The sequence below is a fragment of the Notolabrus celidotus genome, chromosome 4 (assembly GCF_009762535.1).
Source record: "Notolabrus celidotus isolate fNotCel1 chromosome 4, fNotCel1.pri, whole genome shotgun sequence".
Lineage (NCBI taxonomy): Eukaryota > Metazoa > Chordata > Actinopteri > Labriformes > Labridae > Notolabrus > Notolabrus celidotus.
In genome coordinates this window covers 36,549,565-36,562,032 of record NC_048275.1, presented here as the reverse complement: position 1 = coordinate 36,562,032, position 12,468 = coordinate 36,549,565, and the positions used below count along the sequence as shown (strand labels likewise).

At 42.1% G+C, this 12,468-nt stretch overlaps 1 protein-coding gene across 1 annotated transcript; it reads right to left on the bottom strand.

The window, feature by feature from the left end:
- Window positions 1-2,264: 2,264 nt before the first annotated feature.
- On the bottom strand, window positions 2,265-12,260 carry LOC117811074 (E3 ubiquitin-protein ligase RNF166). Its single transcript, XM_034681108.1, has 6 exons — window positions 11,662-12,260; window positions 8,146-8,302; window positions 7,464-7,576; window positions 6,136-6,250; window positions 5,852-5,959; window positions 2,265-3,694 (listed from the first exon to the last, which is right to left on the bottom strand). Exons 1-6 carry the CDS (start codon window positions 11,850-11,852, stop codon window positions 3,629-3,631), a joined length of 750 nt encoding a protein of 249 aa, XP_034536999.1. The 5' UTR covers window positions 11,853-12,260; the 3' UTR covers window positions 2,265-3,628.
- Between the last annotated feature and the right edge of the window lie 208 nt (window positions 12,261-12,468).

The following is a 12,468-nucleotide window of genomic DNA, read 5'->3' as shown; positions in this document are numbered from 1 at the left end:
CAGTCCGTCTCTGATTGGTCAAAGCTTCGAATCTGATCGGTTTCTATTCTAGTCAATGTGTTAACTTCCACTGGATCCACTCTGTTGCGTTCTGGCTGCATCTCAACGCGTCTTTTTGCCGGATGCCGGAGCACGACGCATCAATCTCAACAGAGCAGATGGAGCGGGACAGGAAGTCAGGTTTCACCAAAACAAAATGAAAACATCCGGTTCATTTTCAGAATAAAACACTCTGTGTTATCACCAGATCGTATTTCACTTAACTACAACAACAAACCAAAGTCATGATGAGCGGAGCCAGGCCTGGAGTCAACAGGTCAGAGGTTTTCAGAGGACCAGAAAGACTACATGGATGAGGAGAGGAGGAGGAGGATCCTTGATTCAGTGATTACAGCGGGGAAACCTCGGTCACATGACTCCAGCTGTCCGGAGGTCCTGCTCTGTGCTGCGTTCTGAAAACGCAACTGGTGGGTGTTGACGGACGACAGAGCACGGAACCAGACCAGACAAGGATCTGGTGAAAGTCCTGTGTTACGCTACGTTACGAAAGTAGTCCAGCAGCATTTCCGCTTCCCTCAGTAGTGACCGTCTGTTTTAAATGCTCTGTATGCTTCATACTTGATGTCATTCATCAGCATTTCAACAAGAAACTGTAAAAACTGTTGATTGAAATTGTGTCAGAGTATCAGCAGCAGCTCTACACTTAATAACTGTACCTTGAAAAAACGAGTGTGATAACTTTCTCCTCCATACCGACCTCTGCCAGTGTTGTAGTCCCGCCCTTTCTTGATTCTAATTGGTCGGTAATCAAGAAATGATATCGATAAACGTGGCGGTGTGTTCTAAAAGTTGAACACATTGGATTAGAATAGGAATTAAACACTGCCAGCACAAAAAACAGTGTTAGTGTCACGTCCACTAACCTCGTATGGATGTAAAAGGATTTATATCATTGTTACATCAAGGAACCATCATCTGAAAAATAAGCTGAAGTCCTTGAAATAACCGGAGCTAACTACAGCGTTAAAGAAGCTAGTGACCTCTCTCTTCATCCTGTTTCCTCCACAAACCCACATTTTTCATTTTACAATAAATCTGTCTTAGTTTTTTATTTTTACCCTTTATCACCTTGATTTTCAAATACAGTATCAGCCTTAAATTAGTGTTTGGAAAATGCTGATGGGTGATATTTTGCCATCTTCTCTCTTTTCATTAGAGGGGCTTTAAAACCTGTTAATGCTGTTTCTAAGAAAAGAATCAGGTTCTTTTGTAGTGGGGTATTAGTTTAAAGTACTGGATCTGTGCATTAATTGTCATACTTTTTAGGCTGTCTTTAATTGAAACGCCTTCAGTGGATAGGCTTCTGTTCGTAGTGGACCGGATGTCTGCCAACACAGACGTGTAGGTTTATCGGTGTAGACCGTTCACACAGACCATCACGGGAATGGCAGATAATTCACTTTTTGTAATGTTTGTCGTTAACTTGGTCATCGTTTTTCGGGGGGGAGGGAAGCTTTTTTTTTTGGCTTTATTGACAGGACAGCTGAAGAGAGACAAGGAAATGTGGGGAGTAGAGAGTTGGGGAAGACATGCAGCAGGTGGTCCACCGGCCGGGAGTTGAACCGGCGACCTTGCGACAAGGACTAAAGCCTCTATACGTGGGGCGCTTAGACCGCTGGGCCACCAGCACCCCAACTTGGTCATCTTTATGCAGCAGCACACGCACAGTATTTGTTATTTAAGATAGACGGAGCGAGCAGCACAGCAGGACACAGTGAGAGGCCTTCAGTCTACCACTGATGTGCTGCAGCAGGATCAGCCAGCAGTCGCTGAACTCTCATACCGCTTTTCGACCGAGGCAGTTTCAGGGCCAGTTCGGAGCCGGCGCTCAATTGATAACCAGTTTTTCGTGTTTTGATTGCAAGTGAACCGGCTCCCAGCTGGGAGAACCGGTTCCAGAGCGACTCCAACTCTTTGCTGGTCTAGAACCGCTTACGTCAGGGGCGAGGGGCGAGGGGCGGGGTTGCCGTGATCAAAAACACAAACCAAACATGTTTCCTCCATTGTCCTGCAGCGAAAAAATCAGATTGGATTCAAGGCAAAGCAGTGGTCGGCCGAGGAGACAAGCTGCCGTTGTCCGCCATCGTTGTTGTTGTGAGGGAAAGTTCAGGGAGTAACTTCTCTTAAAGTAGTTCATCAAACACATTCCATGTTTCGTGTGCAGAGAAAGTAACAAGTGAAACGTATAAATATACAATCTCCAATTTATGGAACAACATTATGTGTTTATTTTCTATTCAGAACATTAAAGGTGGGTTTCATAAATTAACAGTGAGCTCACTTTATATAACACAACCTGTTTATTCATATTTAAAATACCTCTTTCAACTCTTACTTCTTTTTATATCATTTACACTCTTTTCCACATTTTTTTCACTGCATGACATAATAACATCTGTTCTTATTTTAGCTACTAAACACTGTAATAAAACTTTAATATGATATCACAGACACAAGCATCCGCCTGTGCGTCCTCTGCTCAGAGATCTGTCTGCTCGTCCCAGACAGAGGTTTATTAGAGACATGAGAATCTGTGGTGTTGGAGCCTCACTCACTCAGCACGGTGCTTTGGGGCTGAATCTTTCTCTTTATGGATCGTAGCCATTCAAAGATGTCATACAACCACACTACGAGCAGCTCAGTCAACAAGCATCCGGAAAGCATTCACTTCTACACTGAGTGACACGATGGACTCTTCTGCCGTGTGATTGGTCAAAAGGTCGTGCTGGGACTGTGTTTGTTTGTTTGCACTTTGGTAAATGCAAAATATGAACTTTTGATCTGTTGTGTTTTCTGTGTATCTCTGCAGAATGCTGTCTCATCTTCTCTTGCAGGCTCACTTCTGTAATAAGCAAATGTGCCTGTTCGAACCCGACCCCTGCAGACCTCACTGTGTGAGACACTCACGATTTCTCAGACATCAAACGAGTTACAGTGACTACCAGCAGTTAGGACATCTTAGCATGTGACAAGTGGTCAAAGACCTGAACCAGGATGAGGGTTTCAGAGTCAACAGGTTCTTCTATAGTCAGAGATGCGACAGTTTACCGTGGAGGTAGCCCTTCATGCTGTGGTGGTCCAGATGACAGCTGTGAGTGGAGGCGTTGTTTCTAAGCTGGGTTTAAGGTTAGTGTGATGGGTTCTGTCAGGAACTTATTTAGAGAAGGTCTCTGGGTCCCTTCCAAACCCACGGGGCATTTTCTTTCCTCAAATCCAACAAAGCAGAGACGACATCTCCATCCTGCTTTTGAACCGTAGCACAGAAAACTAGTCGCTCTGCTACGACAGGACAAACATCCTTGGTGTGGAACGGGAGCAAAGTTATCTCCATGAAGCTGGCTGGACTCTGTGATGTGGTTTTCTGTGGAGTGTGTGTGTGTGTGTGTGTGTGTGTGTGTGTGTGTGTGTGTGTGTGTGTGTGTGTGTGTGTGTGTGTGTGTGTGTGTGTGCCTGGCTGGGTCAGTCTGTTGATACCTTCTGAGTCATGGAGGAGCAGCAGCAGTGCAGTAAAGGTGGAGTTGGAGCTAAGGGTGAGAGGATGGTGGTGGTGGTGGTGGTGTGACTGTTGTCAGTTTTCAGCCAGTGATAGTGTCAGAGCTGCCTGCAGTGCTGCCTCTTCATCGATGCTGTAGTCCTGACCAACACAGAAACAACAGCTTGTCACTACAACCACGTCATGAAGCCTTCTCTGATCATTACAACAGCCATTATTAAAGGGGTATTTCAGTGTTTTTGAAGTGGGGTTGTATGAGTTTTAATGTCACTAGTTATTGTAGCAGCCACGACAAATGCTGCTCAGCTCAGCCCCTTTAATGAGAAACTGCAGAGAGGAACAGCAAGCAAGCTAAGCTTCAGTTTTCAGCAGATGGGGCCGGTCCTGCCACGTAATTTAGCCAATTTTGAAAGACTCCGACCTGAGCACATATCTGGATTTAGGTGTACACTCTACTGGGGATTTTATCCGCACTTCACTTTGCCACCAGAAAGCCACAGAAGGTGCATTTCGACCAAGAGTTCTGGGGTCTTTTAGCCCCCAGAACTACTTTCCCCTGAACTAAAAGGTTCCTGTGCCTCCATTGTTGTCTGCGTTTCGACCGCGGGCTGAAGTCCCGGGGAGATTGTGTAAATCAGGCCAGTGGCGTATGGAGAAAAAAAAAAATGCACTACACCACCAGACCAGTAGAGGGCAGTAAAACAAAGACGAATGCCATTCATCACAGATGACACCATAGCAGACGGACAGGCAGGTATCATTATGAGCAACACAACAGTTAGCCTGTTAGCATGAAGAGACTCAGCTGGTGCTGTTTTAGATGGTGCTATATTTCATCACAGATGGATTCACTGAATCAACACGTGAGAGGAGATAAGCGCGAGTAGCAAAGACGTTTCAACACGGCTTTAAAATCCTTTTGAACTCAAAAAGCCGTGGCAGAGATCGGCCAATGTTTTGGTTTAAACAGCGACCCTGTTAACTGGAGACTTTCAGCCGGATGCATCCCTCATAAACGTCTTTAGACGATCATTAAATATCTGATGAGGATTTTTTAAAATCTTAATAAAAACTAAACTAGTTTGCATTCCCAGGAACTCCCTCTGTGTTTCAACAGCTGTGTAAACTCCACAAACACTGACACGTTCAGCTGAAGGTCTCCAGTTTACAGGGTCACTTTTAAAACCGTAACACCGGGAGAGACGCATTCACGGTGGGCTGAGAGAAGACTACTGTTACAAGCTGCTAAATCAAGAGAATCACAGCTTCTTCTTTTGAAAAGTACACACACATACAAAAAAGATAGAACAAATAAAAACTAATGAAAGAAAGAGAAATCAAGTGAATCACAGATGTGTGTGATATTATTGTGGACGGAGGGCGGAATAAAAACACTGCAGGTTAATCTACCAATCTGACATGTTCAGCATTGCAGGCCCTGCCCTTCGAAAGCCCCGGGACCTTTGAAAAGTACTACCCCCCTAGCAGGGTTTTTTTAGAGGGGAGATCTTCTACCCCTGAACTAAATTTAGACCCTGGTTCCACCGGTTGAAACACATGTAGTTCCGGGGTAAAGTTCCTCTGGTTGAAAAACGCCAAGACCTGCAGCGCATTGATCAGCTGTTCAGGTCTGCAGCTTCAAAGTCACAAAAATACAATGATCGTGGTGATCGTAGGCATTTCCTGCTTCACATGATGCAAAACTGAGATGTACAACTGTCAAAAAATGACACTATATCAGTGATGTAAATTATAGATCGGGTTAGCTGATCAATGCGCTGCAGGTGGAGGAGCATGTCTGCGTTGTGTCTGTAAATAGTGCAAAAACAAACAGGCTTTCTGGTGGCAAAGTGAAGTTCTGAAAAAATCCCAGTAGAGCGTACACTGAAGCAGAGATGAATGCTCAGGTCAGAGTCTTTTAAATTAGTGAAATCATGCGGCAGGACAGACCCCGTCTGCAGACACTGTAGCCTAGCTTGCCTGCTGTTGCTCGAACAATTACTAGTGATTTCAAAGTCATACAACCCCACTTCAAAAACACTGAAATATCCCTTTAAAGAAGGCTGATGTGAGAAAACATTTTACTACAATAAGAAAAGCTCAGATCTGACCTTACTCTTACATTAATCAAGTTATTCTGGCGGTAAACTCGTAGGTTTTGGTTTACAGTCCACCCAAAGCTTTTCAGATTTCAGAGAAATCACCCGATTAAGCAGCGAGCATCCTCTCTATCAGCCTTCAGCAGAAGTTATACTTCATATTTAAAGAGACAAAAACAAACATCAGTTCTGGACTTACAACAAATGTGTCGTAGGAGAACTTGTGTCTGTGGAGGAGATGCTGGAGGAAGTTTGAGCTCTTGTAGCTGGGGTCTCCCCATGGCATGGCTGAACACACTGGACACACCTGGAGGAACAAACACACTGTTTACTTTAAGAAAGACTTGTTTCATATCACCGTTCTCTTTCTCTGTCTCATGAGAGACTCTGCTCGGACAGGATGAGCAAACAGGCAGAGTGCCACAGCGAGCAGGTGAGTATGAAGGTACTTGGACAGAGAGGAATTTATGAGTCTCCTCTTACCACTTTATTAGGGTCATTACGGTGGTTTTCCATACAGTGCTTCACCAGTTCTTGCTGGTCCAGGTTTCTGGCCCCACAGAACGGACACACAAATGTTGACCGGTTCGGTATATTGCTACACATGAGAGAACACACACACACACACACACACACACACACAGAGAGAGAGAGAGAGAGAGAGACACAGCCAGAGAGCGAGAGAGAGAGCGAGAGAGACAGAGAGAGAGAGAGAGAGAGAGAGAGAGAGAGAGAGAGAGAGAGAGACAGGCAAACAGACACACACACATGGTGTGAGTTATTACAGGTCAGGTGATCATCCTCCGTAGTTGCAGGCCTCGGTGGCTGTCAGTGTATAAAGCGTGGACATGTTTAACTATTTGCTTCAAACATCTTTGACAAAGAGAGTTTTTTCCACTAAGAGGTCAGGATATAATTATAATGTAATGTATATTATAGTGTAATGTTTGTTGTTTATAAATATACACAGCTGAGGTTATAAAGTAACACATCATTGTCAACCCAGCTTCAGTGTGTTCCTGTAGAGAGATTCTCTGAACTGAAACAGGACAGATGGGTTTCTGTCTCAGTTCAAAGCATCCCAGGGGATAAACTAAGAGCTGGATCAATAATTTATTACCAGATCAGGTACCTTATGTAACATTTTTATGTACCTTTAAATTAATTGTTTTAATCGATTTCTTATTTTATTTGTACCAATTGTATTAAGTTTTTGTATTTAATTTATTTCTGTTTAGTTCTGTATGTTTTTATTTATATCATTTTTTATGCCTTTATTTATTGTATTTGTTTAATTTTATGTGCCTTTATTACTTGTATTTTTTTTTTCACTTTTTAGGTTTATTTATTGTATTTGTTTAATTTGTTATTTTTCTATTTTTTTATGTTTTTATTTATTTTAATATTTCATGTTTTTGTTTATTTTAATTTTTATGTTTTTATTTATTGTATTTGTTTAATTTTCTTTTTTTTTTATCATTTTATCTTATTTTATTTATTTGTACTCTTTTTTTTTCCGTCTACATCAGATGAGCATTCACTTACAGTATGTACTAATCATTAAAATGTGAGTGTAGTTAAAAAACAATGATCATTTGTTTTTAATACAACATAACACAGCTGAAGCTTTGATCCTGATCCTTTAGCTGGGACTCATGGAAACTGTCATCAGTGATCAGACACAATGTTCTGGATGATCTTGAATGTTAAGAAGTGTAAGTATAAAGACTTTAACTATCTGATGTGAACATGAGCTATTTGCACTTTCAGGTTCATGTGTGTGTGTGTGAACACAGTGAGAGTGTGTGTACCTTGGTATAGGCTGGGAGGTGGGTACAACAGGAACAAACTTGGGACAGTTGGCTATCTGCTCCTGTACTTTAGAACAGGAAGCAATGTGAGACCTCATCTTTACCAGAGACACCTGAGGACACACACACACACACACACACACACACACACACACACACACACACACACACACAATGTCATTAGTGTACAACAGTAACACAAAAGTCAGAGTTCCCAGTATAAGGTATATCATTTTGTCACAAGTCTTTCTTGCTGCTTTCTTCAAGTACGGGATAATGTATGGTGAGCAGGTAGTTATGGGAAATAGAATCACGACAGGGTGAGACAAGACGCCGACATTAAGTCTTGTTTCCCGCTAATTACCCGGCTACTAACTGAAGATACAAACAAGTTGGTAAAACATTGATTTAAGATTATTTTATTGATTTTAAATGATTTATGTTTACAGTTTTTAAAAATAGTCCCAGTGACTGATTTGACATGACGTGTGATCAGTTTGTCTCTGGTGTTGCTCATTTTAGTGAAAGTTAATAACTGTTGTCAAGGGGTTTCGACCAATCAGAATCAAGCATCTTACACAGCCGGAAGATCAGTAAGAGAGCCGGGTGATAAAATGAAACTAATAAATGTAAACACATGATGCAGAGTCACACTCATGACGAGGAAACGGTCAGTGTGTACCTTCTTGCTACATCCCCTGCAGGGTGCTTTGTACGAGGCCAGCTGCTTCTCCACACTGGAGGAGCGCTCCACTTTCTTAGGGTCGAAGGGGACGCGACAGAGAGGGCAGAGGGGCGAGGTCACCTGAAGACACGGCTGCAGACATTCCCCGCAAAACCTGGAAGAGCAGAGGAGAGCCGGCAGAGAGGAGCCAGCAGAGGCCCAGTATGATCACTTCTTGTTAAATAGAAGCGCCTTAATGTTAATGCCTCCTTTCCCGTCCCAGATTCATCCCTCTCCTCCAGGGAGTCTTCCCTTATCTGAGGCCTCTCCACCACTCAGCTGCACCAATAATCAACAACAGTATGAGCCTCCTCATTAAAAAACACATTAGCTGCTTCTCCCAGCAGTGCTCACAGAGTGGAAGTAAGCTGCTGTTTCATTATGTTAATCTACTGTACTGTTCTTCTGTTAGGATGATTCTGGTGTCTCACAAACACAAAACTCAATCTTCTAATTAAATGTGATAATAAATAAAAAACTAACAATCATTTCTTTTATTTGTTCTCATTGAATCAGTCCGTCTTTTGAAAAGTAAACACAAAAAGCCTCAAATGATTATCATTAATAAAGTAAGAATAAAGGCAGTTAATCAACTCGGCCTTAGCAGATGTGTGTCTAACATGAGTCTGGTCCTGCTGGAGGTTTCTGCCTGTTAATTTAAGTTTGTCCTCTCCACTGTAACTAGCTAAATACTGCGAGGTGCAATGCTCATGGTGGATTAAGGTGGGGTCAGACTGAGTCTTATCCTGTCTTGGTGTTGGGTCTTTGTTAGTAATAGAACATAGAGTTGGGTAGACCTGCTCTGTTTGTAAAAGCATCTTGAGATAATGTTTGTTGTGATTTGGCACTATACAAATAAAGATTGATTGATTGATTGATTGTCACATTCCTCATTGATTAATCATGGTTGACTTCATGATTAATAGCATAAATATAAAGGGTTTATGTCATGGTGATCATTTATAATTCAATTCAATTCAAAACCTTTATTTAATCTCCAAAAGACATTGAGGTTTCCCTCATTTCCAATGTCGTCGAGATCACAGGCACATTAGAAACAGAAAACAAACAAACACAATCATTCACAAAATAATAGATTAATTAAAACAGATCCAGTTTGAAGCACAGTGGTCTGAGATCAAAGTCTTAAACTCTGCACAAGATGGAACTGATGTCAGCTTTAAAGATATATCACTTTGCATTATTATGCCTGATAATGAGCCTCAGCAGTGAGTTTACCTCCTGCTTATGTTCAGCAGATTTTAGCACGTTAAGAATTCTTAATGCAGAGTTTTGAAGCAGGAGGAGACAAAGTGTTTGAGAAGAGTGAATTAAAGATAACATGTACAACACACTGCGCGGCGTCTCTGCAGACATCTGAGGTTTTGACTAAAATGAATAAATGCACAGGATATCCACTACCAGTCAGAAGTTTGGAAACACCTTCTCATTCAAGGGTTTGTATTTATTGTAATAATTGTAAACACTGTAGATTAATACTGAAGACACCAAAACTATGAAAGAACATATATGGAATTATTGAATGAACCAAAAAGTGTTAAACAAAGCAGAATCTGTTTTATATTTTAGATTCTGTAAAGTAGCCCCCTTTTTCCTTCATGACAGCTTTGCACACTCTTGGTATTCTCTCAGTCTGCTTCATGAAGTGGTCTCCTGGAATGGTTTCTAATGAACATGAGCCTTGTCAAGAGTTCATTTGTAGAATGACTTGCCTTCTTAATGTGTTTGAGACCATCAGTTGTGTTGTTCAGAGGTAGGGTTAGTACACAATGGATAGCCCTATTTGACTACTGTTGTAATCCAGATTATGGTAAAACCAGATTATTTCATAGTTTTGATGTCTTCAGTATTAATCTACAATGTTGAAAATAATTAAAATAAATAAAAACCATTGAATGAGAAGGTGTGTCCAAACTTTTGACTGGTACTGTACATGTGGGCAAGCTGATTGATCTACAAAGTATTTAAATTATATTTATTTATAAAAGAGGAGAGAGGTATCTAGCTTCGCCCCCTCTGAGGAGACGTGTTTGTACGTACAGAACAGTGTAAAGTGAGCATTAGTGCTTCTTTAAATCAGCAGCAGCAGCAGAGCTGTAAAAATAGCCGTATTTAAACTAGAAATAGAACAGAGTCTGCTCTTTGTTGTTGGTGGTGTCTTTGGTGTAGTAGCCTGATGCCATCAACTCTTATTCTGTTGAACTGCAGCACGTCAGTATGAATCCTCTTCCTGTTTAATGACTCTGTTTTTTTATTCCTTTGTGGAGAAGCCGGCAGACAGAGCAGACATCTCTCTGTGACGAGATGTCACCGATCAGCGAGGAGCGGGTAACTAACTGGGAGACACTCAGCCTGAGGTACCACCAGTACCACTACTGGGAATAGGACTGAAACCAGGGGAGGCGAATGAAACTGGACTTCAGACAGACAAACCCTCATTCTGTTTGTGCTTTTTTTTCTTAAGATAAAAAGGTGATTGGGTTCAAGTAACAAGTGCAGAATAAAGGTGTTCCTGCATTTTCGGTCCATCAATCAAAGTGCTTCTTGATGAACATCATGAAATCTTACACACCCTGTCTACAGTGATACATCAACTCTTAACAACACCATGGTCTCACTGACACCCAGGTAGTCTTTGTTGTTTAAAAAAATAAAAAATAAATAAATGAGACCAAACATGCATAAAATAAGACAAACAAATGTTATTTGACATCTCACAATTTCACAACTCTATTATTTAAACCCTCAAAGCATCACAAAGATAAACTCATGTATCATAGATTCCTGTTTGGACACATATGTCTATACATGTATGTGCACAGTTAAATGTGACTTTGTGTGTATGTGTATTATATTTGATCTTCTCCCTAAAGATGTATTCATTATAATATGTATTTAAAGAAATTGATCCCTGCTGATGGGAGTCAAATTAACATCCAGTAAATGTGATCAAATCTTGTATCAAACACAATGTGATGGAAACACTGTTTAAAGCTACTGCAGACATATTGTAAGGTAATAGATTTCACACCCCCTGGTATAATCACACACTATGATGCACTCTGTCTGTAGACCACTTCCTTTGTTTCAGAGACGAAAACATTGGTGCATCATCCAGACTTCCCTCAATGTGTGACACTAAACCCGTCCTGTGATTTGAATCTATGTGTGTATCATATAACCTCACACAGTGAATGTCCTGGTATTTAAGATGTTGTGCAGCAGTGACTTGTTTTCATGCCCTGAGTATCACAGCTGCAGGGATGGACTGATGATCAGGTGTAAGACAACACCTTTGACAGCCAGCTCCTCCAAACACATGATACACAACATGTTATTCAAACGAAGCTGCATGCATGCTGTAACTTTCTGCATGTCCACACCACAACAACAACAACAACAACAACAACAACAACAACAACAACAACACCAAACAATAAGGGTCTGCTTTACGTGTGAGCACAGCTGGCGATGCTGACGGGTTTATGGTACACCTCCAGGCAGATGGGACAGGAGAACTGGCTCTCGATGCCCTCCGCCGGGGCAGCCAGGGATCCTGCGCCGCTGCTGGGGTGCTGCTGCTGCTGCTGCTGCTGGCGGAGCTGAGTGCTCGCAGAGACAAAGCTCCGAAACATCGCCATCATGGAGCCGAGGAGGAGGATCTGAGAGTGTCGACAACAGAAGGCTGCCAGAGAGAGGAAGCTGTCCAAATGCTCAACCTGCAGCTGTCTGTTGTTTTTATCCGTACAGCAGTTTGAAGATGTACCGAGCAAGCATGATGGCTCTTTAATAAGCTCTCATCCGATCATCATCCTCAACAAAGCAACACACGACTCCTCTCTGCAGGCTGGAGCAGACATGCTGAAGAAGTAAACATTGGGAGCAGGGCTCGTTGGTGGGAGTCAGCGCGCTGCTCAGAGGATGACCTGGATAAAAAGCACTGATGTACAAACACACTGTGTGCATGTGATGCTGCATCCACTTGGTTGTCACATCAGCGCTTTCCTAGTGAAGCCAGTGAACGCTCGTGAAGGACACGAGAGGTACAACAAAAGCCCTGCACGCGCTGTGCTTTGTGGAGGTTGAAGTCCAGTTCTTCAGTCAGGTTCACTATCCTGCAGATCCAGCAAACTGCACTCCCAGACGCCCCTTCGGAGGGGTACAGAGAGCGGACCTGGACAAAACACAGCTTTATTATTTTTTTACCTTTTTTTATTTTTGTGTCAATCTTTGTTTTCAATGTATTAAAAATGATCATTT

Coding starts and splice junctions, on each gene's coding strand:
- LOC117811074 (XM_034681108.1), bottom strand. CDS start 11,852: ATGATGGCGATGTTTCGGAGCTTTGTCTCTGCGAGCACTCAGCTCCGC. Junction 5,960..6,135: donor GTAATGACCCTAATAAAGTG/GTAAGAGGAGAC, acceptor TTGTTCCTCCAG/GTGTGTCCAGTGTGTTCAGC. Junction 3,695..5,851: donor TCTCCTACGACACATTTGTT/GTAAGTCCAGAA, acceptor TGTGTTGGTCAG/GACTACAGCATCGATGAAGA.